The 12,667-nt window shown below is 44.0% G+C and overlaps 1 protein-coding gene across 1 annotated transcript in view; it reads right to left on the bottom strand.

The window, feature by feature from the left end:
- Positions 1-12,667, bottom strand: part of LRP5 (LDL receptor related protein 5) — a 160,801-nt gene that overhangs the window by 40,591 nt on the left and 107,543 nt on the right. The window contains exon 8 of the mRNA XM_040608497.1: positions 1,473-1,689. Within this exon, the coding sequence (XP_040464431.1) occupies positions 1,473-1,689 (217 nt within the window). The remainder of the gene's footprint in view (positions 1-1,472; positions 1,690-12,667) is intronic.

The following is a 12,667-nucleotide window of genomic DNA, read 5'->3' as shown; positions in this document are numbered from 1 at the left end:
ATTATAATTTTTTCAAAATAAGTTAACACTATGTTCTCAGCAGAGAATTCTGAAAAACCCCAAACATTCAAAACTGTTTCTTTCCCGCTACCAATGGATTAGGAAGCTGGCCCTATCCCTCCTGTAGTACAAATAACAGCTACAAACATATCCTCCCAGTTTCCCCAAAGATTAAATTCCTTCACTGAAGGCACATAATTACACACATGTTCAGTCTGGTTATTTTTGGCCAAATCCCCCATCATTGTATCTCTTTGAAATGACCAGTTTTACGAATATTCAATGACACAAAATGGTGAGAAAAGATCTGGACAACTGCAGTTCTTTCCCAGCTGTTTAGTTTAAAGCTGAGAAGGTTCCTTAGCAGAAGCAGCTTCGACAAGACCACCACAATCCCACACTTATTTTTCCATGCGAACAACCATGACCAGATGGGGAGGGAATCTGCAGGGGAAAGTAAGGACCAGAAGATAAATGAGTGCCTCCCTCCATTTGCTGGAACCAAAGATTTAGGTATTTTTAGACTGTTGCCACACAAAAAATCTCCAAGATCAGTCTCAACCAGGTTTCTTTTCATTTTCCCTTTTTTAGGGCATGCTTAGTTCAGACTGCTGCTGTAACTTGCAGCTTGAGGACTCGATTATCCTTCAAGTAAAGCTTCCTGAAAGGCTGGAGATCTGTGTATTGGCAGGGGGTAACGTGTCAACCTACTTCACGTGATTCTGTTGCACCTACTCTCAGTAATTTTAATAGCTGACCAACGAATCTGTTCACTGCTGTGCCCAGGCTCCAGTGTTGCAGGCAGCAGACAGACACGCGGTGAACATGTGCCTCTCACGAGTTACTGCTGAAGCCAGGAGGTCCTGCGACCTACGCCGCTGCAGAACGCCGGCAGGGCCTAAACACTGCCTGCACCTTCCAGCGGACGCGGTGGAAGAACCCTGAGCTCCACCTGCTGATCCCATGCTAAGGGGCACACTTCAACTGTTAGATTTAAGTACAATTTAGGTGTTAAAAGTTGAATATTCAAGTGTCACGTTCTCGGAGGCAATGTCGTAATAGCCACTAACTCTGCCTATACCACCCGACATAGCAAAAAGCATTTTGGTAACTGAACATCACTGGGACTTTGTTCTGGAAGAGAAGAGCAGCAGAAAATTGAGCAGTTCTGTAAGCACCAGAATTAAGGACTCCTATAGATTGGGGGCAGGAATAAAACTCTCCTCGCAAAAATTTAAAGAGTGTAGTGGAAGCTGTGGAAGACATGCCAAATGCCACTAAAACCCGGAAGCCCATTATTTCTTTTGCAGCACAGTATTTTCCCAACTTTATATTAAGTGCAGTTTCCCTTTAAAACGATGCAAACATAGGAGACCATAGTTATTCTCATTACAAGCAATCAAGAGTTGCTTAATGAAAGCAAGCTCATCTAGAAACTACTGCAAGTCCATCCTATGACTCCTCATGCTTACCAAACACTTTGGTAACACTTGTTGCTTTAAGGCCCATTAAATCTGGCAGCTGATCGATAATGATGTCTCTGCTAGCCTTTATCTTGTGAACTCTTTCAATACTTCGCCGCTGCCAGTCGGTCCAGTAGATGTAATCTCCCAGCAGCGTGAACCCGAATATATGTGGAAGCTTATCTTCTAGAAGGGTTTTCCTCATTGTTCCATCAACATTGATGACCTGTGGGAAGCGTGAGAGGGGAAAAAAAAAAAAAAAGGAAAAAAATAATCTTTTCTAATGCAGGTACAAGTAAAATGGCAGCATCAAGCATATTTTGAAAACTTCTCTATTTTTATGCAAGAACCTCCTGAAATCCGCAGCATGCTTCTTCAGAAGAACGTACCTCTAGGATTGTTGAAAGAGAAATATATTGGAATGACAAGACTGAAAGCAGATTCTCTCACCCCTTCTCCACTGAAAAACCTAAGCAGCATGAATTTAACTTGCATCAGTTCAAATCTGCAAAGACCACCACAACAGGAGTGGTTTTGGGGGTGAGAGTGAGCTTCAGGAGATTTTTAATTTCCATTCATGTCTTGGTCTCACTACTGAACTCTCTCCCCAGAAACAAGGGGGTGACACTTTGGAGTGACCTTTGGCGTTCAATCGCAGGGAAGAGAGGCCATCAGAACTCCTTCAGGCCGTAACAAGGTCATGTAGAATCTGCACGTCCTGAAATTTTGGTGTTTTTTTACCATGAAAGAGGTAAGTTTTTCTCACTCTTGTGAAAAACAAGGTCTTTTAAGATGTGGAATAAATACTGACTTATCGACATATTAACTTGTATTCCTAAAACTGCAGAGAAAGCAAAATAATATTGGAGAACACTGGAGATGGGATAAGCCCCACAGATACATACATACATATATATATGTGTGTGTGTGTGTGCACGCGCTATTGGTTAATTATTTCATAACCAATTACTGCAATGATCTTGTGCTACCCTGCTTTGTCATATAGTCTGACCCTGATCGTTGGGCAAGATAGGAAATCAAGACGTCCACATACAATTCCCCACACCACGTGCCTAAAGTCACCTCCACCTACTACACGAACTGCCATCATCCTTTCAACCATCCAGACATCCCTTACCCATGGCAAAGGGCGTACATTTATAGGACTCAGGCAAAATATTTATCTGACAAATGCCCAGATTCCTCCCCATCCTCCTTCTTGCAACTGGTAGCTGCAATATAACCACAATATTTTTAAGGTGTTACATGAAAATTCATGCAGTGAGCAGCATCAAGTTCAGTATCATATTAAAACCAAAACAAAAGACCACAACTTAAGACAATTTATTTTCTACTGTGATTCAAGCAAATCTCCACTTGTTGCTAGAAATGCTTCACCAGTGGACAACTGCTGTGCTTTAATTTAGGCTCCCACGGCTTGTGAGTTTTTAAGAAGTCTCATCTCTATTATTATTTAGAAAATATTTGTTTTTCCAGACTCAAAATACTTAGCCTGTACCTTGTAGATGATTATGTTGCCTTCACCATGCAATGCTTCTGTTTTCTTGTGATTTAAAGACAGCTCTGGTCATTTCAGCACTGCGTTCCCCTGACACTTAAACTGTTAAGTATTTAAGCAATATTTATTTCTTATTTTAAAAGTCTATAACTTAAACGCAACGTAATATTAAACCATTTAATGACTAACAATATTGTGGGCTGTCAAAATGAACCATCAGTTTTACCACTTTTTAATGCAGATATTATAAAACTCTAAGTTGTACAGCTCCATCCATACGTGGTAAGCAGCAAAGCACCTATAATGTCTTTTTTTAACGTGACCGACAACAATTGCCACCTCTGACTAAATTAACATGTGAATTTCAGCATGTTCATGCACATCCACGGTAGCTACCCAAATAAATTAAAAAATGAAATCTCCGCTTTGAAATCTTATCAAACTTTACAAATTTGTGAAAAGAACGTGCATTTCTTCCATGGCACAGGCAGGACCTGTGGCCCCACAGGGAAAGGAGCCGGGGCTGGGGACACTTGGGGACCCTGTGGATCACAAGCAGTTTGTGCGGAACCTCAGCCCGTGGGAAGGAGCCAGGCTGGAGAAATTCGTGGAGAACTGTCTCCCAGGGAAGGGCCCCCCGCTGGAGCAGGGGCAGAGAGAGGAGGAATGAGCGGCAAAGCCACATGTGATGAGCCGACCACGACCCCCCTTCCCTGTTCCCCTGCGTTGCTGCGGGAGGAGGGGGAGAAATCAGGAGTGGAGCTGAGCCTGGGACAAAGGGAGGGGTGGGGGGAAGGTGTTTTAACATTTAGGTTTCTCATTACCCTACTCTGAATTGATTGGCAATAAATTAATTTCTCTGAGCCGAGTCCGTTTTGCCCGTGATGGTAGTTGCTCAGCGATCTCCCCTTCTCGTCACCCACTGTATATCCCCTGCCCTGCCCAGCCGAGGGCAGTGACAGAGCGGCTGGGTGGGCACCCAGCACCCAGCCATGGTCAGCCCACCACAGCATGGGACACACGCTAGACCTCCCAGCCATCACCAGCCAAACCGCGGGGGCGAGCGGTGCCTCCGTACCCACCTGTGCCGCACACAGGAACCACCACTGCAACATGGTCCATCCTGGCACGCTGCGGCGTGGAAGTCTTCAGCAGCGGAGGAGAACAACTTCACCAGAACTTTAAGACCACCGAGCACCTCCGGTGGATTTGAACTCATGCTACAATGTAAACCTCTGGATTCCTGCCACAAAAAGCCTCCTGCTGGACACAGTCAAAACCACCACCAGAATTCCTGAAAACTACGTTTTGCCTCAGCCCATCAACCTATGGTTCTTCTACTACTTGATGAAGTAGCAGACACTGAAAATTAATGTCTTTTTATTTTGTTAAGCTAAACAGAATACATTAAAAGAAAAAAAAAAAAGGCTATGTTTGCAGCTAAAAGCCAAATGGTTCTGCAATTATCTCATTACATCATGTCCAGGCAACCCCCAAATGCTTGCTAATTTAAAACAGCATCAATCCCACAGGCGATACTACAGGTTCAAAAGTTCACGACGCATACTTAGGTTTTGGACGACCACAGTGGTGCCACACCAAGTCACCAAGATGCCATTTCTTTCACAACAGGGCGAGCACGGTGGGCATCGAGCGGCCACGTTTCCAACTACTGTTGCAGACGAGCAGTGGAATGGTCCAAACACAAGAGGTGCTGACTAAGTCACACCAGATGAAGGCTGGATCCAAGGATGCAGGAACACCCATTATTTCAATTCCATGTGCCTCTCTGGATCGTTGCAGATGACTCCAAGCCATTGAACTTTATGAACCTCATGAAGTTCACCAAAGCCAAGTGCCAGGTCCTGCACCGGGGTCGGGGCAGCCCCCAGTATCGATACTGGGTGAAGGATGGAGAGCAGCCCTGCGGAGAGGGACTTGGGGGTGCCGGTGGGTGGAAACTGGGCGTGAGCCAGCAACGTGCGCTCGCAGCCCAGAAAGCCACCCGTGTCCTGGGCTGCGTCACCAGCAGCGTGGGCAGCAGGGCGAGGGGGGGATGCTGCCCCTCTGCTCCGCTCTGGTGAGACCCCCCTGCAGTGCTGCGTCCAGCTCTGGGCTACCCCCAGCACAAGGAGGACATGGACCTGCTGGAGCAAGTCCAGAGGGGCCACAGAGATGGGCAGAGGCTGGAGCCCCGCTCTGTGAGGGCAGCTGGGAGAGCTGGGGCTGGTCAGCCTGGAGCAGAGGAGGCTCCGGGGAGACCTGACAGCCGCCTTCCTACATTATACGACTGTTCAAGCCCAGTGGGGACGGAGATCCAAAATGCTGGGATCAGACAGCAATAAAACGCTTAATGGCTTATATTTTGGCTAAGAAGGTGATGGAGTAAGCGTTTGCTTGCCCTCTCCCAACCACCCCTCCCCCTGGTCCTGTGGGCAGAACTCCTATGAATCCAAGCAGGCTTCCCTGGGATGCAGGAGGACAGCTCTGACTTGGAGGATCCTCCCGTGCCGTGGGCTATTATCGAGCCCCCTCAGCAGTAGCTAATTGGTGGCAGCAGGCAGGACACACTAATTAAGTGTGACGCCACCTTCTAGTGGCAGCCGGGGCAAAGCCTGCGCCACCCGCCGTCGCATGTGGTTCAACAGGCACGTACCAAACTCCACCTCAAATTTTGCTGCCATCCATCCTCCCGGGGACCCACCTCTACCCTAGCGTATTAACTGAAACCATGAAGATGCAAAATAAACATCTACAAACAGGCCTCACAATCTGGCCAAAAGCACAACTCCTTTCATTAAAATGGCTCAGCTAATTAAATACCGTATTAACCCATCATTCCACATCTGAAACGGTGTGTCGCCTGTTGACTGCAGCCGAAGGGAAGCCGTTACGGTGCATTCCTTAGCATTTAGCACAGAGACCAGAACAGGCCTTTTTCTACTCAGGGTTTTCGTTCTCTTTCTGCAACTGGTAAATGGATCTCGACTTGGGTCGAAGGACAAATGCAACACTAAATCTGCCGTGCCTCCCACACAAAACACCGAAGCCCTCCTTGAACAGAGGCACACACTAAAAGCCCCTGATTAGTCTTAAGACTTCAATGACAAATCTCCTAATGAGGCATCACCAAGCTCGGCTAAAATCTGTTGTGGACAAAATGGAATCAACATCAAACGCCTTAATGAACTGAACTACACAAAAAACACAATAAGGTGATAAGGTGTGATAATTTTTTTTTTTTAGATGCTGCTGCAGTGTATGCAAAATGATTTAATAAATATTTCCAAATATAACACTCAAAAGCTCTCAGCTCTTTGAAGAAGATTAAAGTAAAACAATGCAATTAAATTCTACACATCAGTGTGATTCATGTAGTCAAGTTATATTTCAGGTGCATCTGTGAAAAAAACAACTATTCAGCATATATATAGGATGTCTTTTGACAGAACAACAAAGAGAACTCAAGATGCCTTGCTCCTATATTTAATTCATTAAGATAAAACAGAATTTGTTCAGTTGCTACAGACAAATGGATGTCGTCAGTGGTGAAGTCAAATGGAAAATCATTCCTGGGCTGAGCTAAATCACTGCATGAGCAGGAAGGAGACATGGCAGGCTGGCAATGGTAAAACAACAGGACTGCTGTATTATTGGGAGACTCTCCATTACTGGGAGAGTGGTAGGCCTGTGGGTCTATGACTCTTCTCCTGCTGGACAGGAGAGTTACACTGTCTTTTGCTGTGAGGGTGACCAAGCACCGGGACACGTTACCCAGGGAAGCTGTGGAGTCTCCATCCTTGGGGATACTCAAAAGCCATCTGAACGTGGACCTGGGCAACTGGCCATAGGTGGCCCAGCTTGAGCAGGAGGGTCGGACCAGATGATCTCCAGAGGTTCCTTCCAACCTCAACCAGCCTGTGACTCTGTGAATGGCTTTTATCGATTCTCACCAGAAGACTCTGAAAAGGCATCTTGAGTGAACAATGCCCAGTCGTCTTTGGCTGGAGAAAGAACTTGTGAGACAAAGGACATGAGCAGCCGTCAACAGAGAAAGAAAGAGACAAAGAAAAGAGAAGTGGAAAATTCTGGAGAGTAAAGAAGCCTGCCCCAGAAGAGCGAAGCAGCTGTGAGCAGTCTGTACCACAGCCTATATTCAGCTGAGTATAAGCTATTCATTAACATTTCCAACAGCTGAAACACAACCACCTTTCATCAATGCTTTGGGATAAAAGCAAACTCTTTTTTTTTTTTTTTTTTTTTTTTCCTGGTCTGAAGGGGCTTAATGCCAGGCATGTATTGGCAGACACTGGTAAGCAGAAAGGAGAATAACATTAAGACAAACAGTACCAGAACCCGCATATCAAAAAAGGGTGGGGATGGATGGACAACAGACATATCTGGCCAATTTCCACAAAATAAAAAGAAAAATACTGCTTGAGTCTCTCAGCAATCTGTTGCCTCAAACAGTTGAATAACACTCGCGAATTTAGAAAGCAGTTCCTCGGTGTTGTCAGTAATTTCTATCCACCTTGGCAATACCTAGGCTACCTGGTAAAAGCTGCTTCATAAACAAAACTCATGAGGTTTCTACTGTCATTACATTTCATGGATTAATCCTACATGTACTATTGTAGCTCTTCTTTCAGATCATCCTCATTTCAGGTAGGTTTTGATGTTGATGTACATTTTTGTTATTGTTTTCTGAACTCTCACATTGCTTAGGCGTTAGTGTTCAGGGCCAACTGCAAACTATAAGCACCCACCTACATTTAGAATAAGCCACAAACCACGAGAGCACGGAGAATGAATTTCTACAATATCATGAATTAAACAAATTTCTGAACTGTGGGTAACCGTTTGCTGTTTGCAAATACACGGTGACACACCACCACCCTTTTCTTACATGTTCTTTTCCTTTCTCTAAGAGCCTGGTAAAAGAGCCCACGCTCAAACTTTTCCTGATAGTCTCCCCCACACACACACAATTCTCAACAACCTCACAATGTCGGCTTCCTGGTGGGATGCTCCAAAGCTGTTTGTTCCAGATGCAACGACTCCAGCACGTTTTCTTTATCAATTTGTTCTGTTTCACACAAATAAAAATCTACGCTTACAAATTAACGTAAGACGGTTAAGTAGTGACTTGTTAAAAAAACCCTGAACCAGCCATCTACAGAGATGCCAAATGCAACAGAGTATAAATTTACATTATGAAAAGCAGGAGTTTATAGCCATCTCCCACTTTCTCTGGGATTAATATAAACAAAATACGTTCTTATCCTTCTGCTCATATTATCACCATGTGAAGTGGTTATTTATTTGCAGTGTTGATCTGTTCATATTTTTCCAGATCAAATCACCACCACCCCTGATTCTCTCCTAGGACTTCACAAAATCTTATTAGTTCCAGAGACAGCGTTGCACTTTCAGACAGACTTTTCAAAACACGAACACATGTAATAAGCTCTAACAGACACAGATCGATGGATGAATTTCTTCTTGTTGGAAAGGTTGTGTTAACATGATTGTGATTTTGAACCCGCTTATTTATAAACCTCATCTAGGAGCAGTTAATGTTCTCCAGATGAGTTATATCAGCCTGACATTTCCAGAACTTTGTTCTGCTTACAGGATATCAAAGGATTAAGGGTGCAGCTGGTCAATTCTGCAACTTATCTCTCATAAGCAGGGACATGACGGCATGCTTCGAAACTCCTTAAAAGGGGAAAAAATTAAACACAAACATTCTCAAAATAATTTATGGCAACTGGTGGCTAGATCCTAAAGCATAGAGGATCTACTGAATTAATACTTCAGTTTTATTTTTAGGTAGAAGTTGCTTATTTGATACACTTCAGGGGAATTTTACCTTCTGTAAATGCTTTTTTCATTCTGTGGTGCTGACCACCATGAGTTAAGTTCAAAGGGGCATGTGACACCTCTGAATTTTAGCTAACCTCCATTATGAAAACAATACACCTTTTCAACTTCTAGTTAACTAGTCTGGGACAGGTGAAGAAGAATCTAAATTTCTTATATAATAATATTTTTAGCATGCACACATCTTCGTTTTCTCACTTCTCTCCTGATTTCCCTTTTCTTCAAAGGGAGATCAATAATCTTGTAAGATCTTTACCTTCTCCTTTCCAGATCCAAACATATTCCCAACTCTAAAGACTGCTAAACATCTGTGGAAATAGCACATCATACAAATATTTACTGTGTTATCCTCCTGCTGATGAAGTCGGTACTGCAAGCACGTTTATAAACTATATGTACAACATGAAGGAAAGACAAAAAAATAATGAGATTGATAGGAGAAAAAAAATCGTGGTAAACTTTTGAGTCCAAAAAATGAAGCAGCAATTTCAGTAGCCAACTACAATTCCTTAAAAAGTCAAAAGGATGTCAAGAATAGCAGCTACTTGCAGTAGGAAATGGCACCACTGCTGGTCAACGTTTCCCAAGGAAAGACTTGCCTCCTGTCCAATGTTATCATGCTCACATAGACTTGCAATGAAATAAAAATTAAGTTAGATGTAGTGTTTACTACTCCTATTTTTCTCCTTTTTGTTTGTTTACCCAAATATACGTGGCCTTTTTTTTTTTAAATCATCTTTTATTTTACATACAATGAGAGGTCCATGAACAAGTGATTGAGAAACACCAGCCTAGCCATGACCCCCTCTTGGGGTCTTTCTAGCATTTTACACCCAGTGCCGGGTCTCATGCCGTCAACCTCTGTCCACAGTAAACTAAGATTAAGGTAGAAGTGTTTTGTCCAGCATAGTGGGACCTCTTGCTCAGAACTCAGCCTTCTTAGTCTTGCCTTGGGGAATCATAACATTTTCATCTTTTTAACCTCACCACAGTGCAATTAACAGAAGCCACTTGTAGCCCTTCACATCCTCCTCATCCTGTGACAAGCAAGTACAACGCTTCAGAGAGCCAGACAACGAAACCCTTACGCTCCAAGTCACCAAAAGTGTCACATACAGAAATTCCACTGAAGTCGAAGGTTGAAAGAATAGACGAAACATGCATCTATTCCACAGCACTAGAATGGATGCTTTATCCTCACTTAATAATGGATTAGCCAAGTCTCATGTACTTCCCTTAGTCAGAAATTGAATCAAAGTTCTCTCATTAAACAATTATTGCTATCAGAGGGAGACAGATGAAAAACGAATCCAATACAAATGCAACCAAAGGCAGTGGGCATACAATGCCTCCTTCGAGGGAGGCAATGAAAGTCTAAGGACTCCTGCAAGCATATACAAATACTCATTCAGTTCCTCATCTCATGAAGGCTCCTGGGCCAAGCAAACAACAAATTCTGATCACAATTCTCTTCTATTTGGTACCATTTCTAGAAACACTGCATTAGACTAATCCAATCAATCCAGTCTTACCCACCACTGCGCAGGTGTACGTCAACAAGGCACAAGTAAAAGCCATGCCCAGAAACCTAACCTAGGCTGTCCACAGCCAGCTGGAGCATCAACAGCTGGACGGAGCCCTGGCTAAGAAACGGTGCTAACACAACTATATCGCCAGCTCCTGCAGCACTAAGCCAGGTACCTTGGCACAGCAAGCTCTCACACCTGCAAGCCCTCTCACAGCTGAGATGTATCTGCTGAAGGAGCAGAGCACGGCAAGACTCCTCCTGCCTTGGTAAGATGCTCACACTCCACTATTACTTGGGGTAAGCAATACTATCAATTATACTTATTTGAGACACTATTAGTATTGGTAAGTTACGCACGGAACATTCAGTTTACCAACAAAATGTAGTCACCAGGTGGTCTCCAGTCCCTGCAAATGGTTAAAAAGGCAAACCAAAGCACAATCCTGATCAGTTTTCAAATAAAGCTACCTTTCCTTCTCAGGCCCAAGCCTGGCAGGACAGGCAGACCCTCAGAGGATGTTCGGAAGCTCAGAAATGTATAGAAGGCTCCTGAGAGTAGATCTAAGTAAGGTCGTTCATCAAGAGCTTCCTACATCAAACCAATATGAAATAGTGGAGACAAGAGTTTAGCTGAAATTTAGGATGTCCTTTTGACTTACAAGACAGATACTTTAGGGTATGATTCCCTGTACCCCGGTATAAGGAAAAAAAAAAGAGGTGTATTTAGCATCTACTGATAGGAGAGCAGACATACACCACGTCTTCAGGAAGTCAGCTACAGTCAACTGCAGCTTGCAAGCTTCTTCTCTGCCTTTACCAGGCTGGTCTAAGATCATAATTAAGAACTCCAAAAGCACCAGAGAGCCCCTTCTATTGAAGGCTGAGCAGTTAACATGGGTATTGGGGGGATGGTTTGGTTTTACGGCTCAGACATCAGGCAAATACGGATCCCAGCGTGTAACCTCAAGCAGGTCACCAAATCTCTCCAAACATTATTTCTCCACGTGCATAACATGGATAAAAAGCCTTCCTCTTTCTGAACCCTGCCTTGTCTGCTCAAACTGCTTCTCAATACCAAAAAGTGGAGCCAAGCTGATACATCTTTCAGAGCGCAGCTTAAAATCTGGCAGGCAGTGCTGCTCAGGCCAGTTCGAGCAGAGCCTCTGGCACCCCATTCCCCTATTCACACTGACACCTTCTTGCCATGTCAGCACAACTACTTGTGTGGTAGAAAACGTATCAGACTGAAAAATCTAAACCTTTTTGGCTGGTTATTTTTCAGCTGGATCTGCTCCCTGCTCTGGTTTTCCACGTGGCTGCAGACTGTGATGCCAGCCAGAACAGAGCAGGGAGATGCTATGAGAGAGGGAGGGCAGGGACCGCCTGCAGGCACTGGTGCAAAGAACTGGTGTAACACCATCTTCAGCGAGGTAGTAGACCCACGGGGAAAGTATGTCTTTCTAATGTGCCTCACTGGGTAACAAAAGAAGTTATTTCCTTCTGAAACAGGAGCGACTTGATACTTAAAATTAATTGGAGGACATATCCTAAAATAATACATACATTAAATAATTGAAGACTGGTATGTTATATAGTTGGTAATTGTACCTTGGAGGGCTGACAGTTAATTAGAAACAAATAATAAAGCTTGTGCTCTCTTATTCCTATGCTAATGCCCCAAAAGCTCATATTTAATGTGAAACCAGCACTATTTGAAGACACTTGATCCCAGGTCCAAGGGGCCAAACACAATCTGCACAGGCGACCGAGTCACCCGCAGGACATGTCTGCAGCGCCAAGTAATAACAACTGACCCACCACCACCTCTCACCTGTAATTTGCCCACTAATGACTCTCTCCCACCACAACTGAAATCCAAAACTCCAGGCTCACTTTCAAATTATCTGTGAAACGTGAGGAGCCTGATGACAGGGGAAAAGAGCACAGTTTTTTCAGCCTAAACTTGCAGGGGAGGCAAGGGTTCCACCTGCTTGCACGCCAAGATTTCTCCTTCTGCCCCGTATTCCCTTGACCTTGTAAACACCGGACTGGGGCAAAACCTCATCTTTCCAAACAGAGATTGCAAGGGGTGCTTGTAAGCCTAGAAAGGTTCAGCAGAAAAACAGGATTCAATTTTAAAGGGGTGGAGAGGGAGATCTATATGAATTTGAATTATAAATAAATAAAAAAAAATAATCATTAATGACAGCATTTCCCTCTCTGAAGGCCAGCACAACTGAAACCTGATGTTACAGGAGACTGGGCTTACAAGAA

Source organism: Falco naumanni, chromosome 10, assembly GCF_017639655.2.
Source record: "Falco naumanni isolate bFalNau1 chromosome 10, bFalNau1.pat, whole genome shotgun sequence".
Taxonomy (NCBI): Eukaryota; Metazoa; Chordata; class Aves; order Falconiformes; family Falconidae; genus Falco; species Falco naumanni.
Note: the sequence above shows the minus strand (reverse complement) of the source record. Positions and strands in the feature narration are given on the sequence as shown.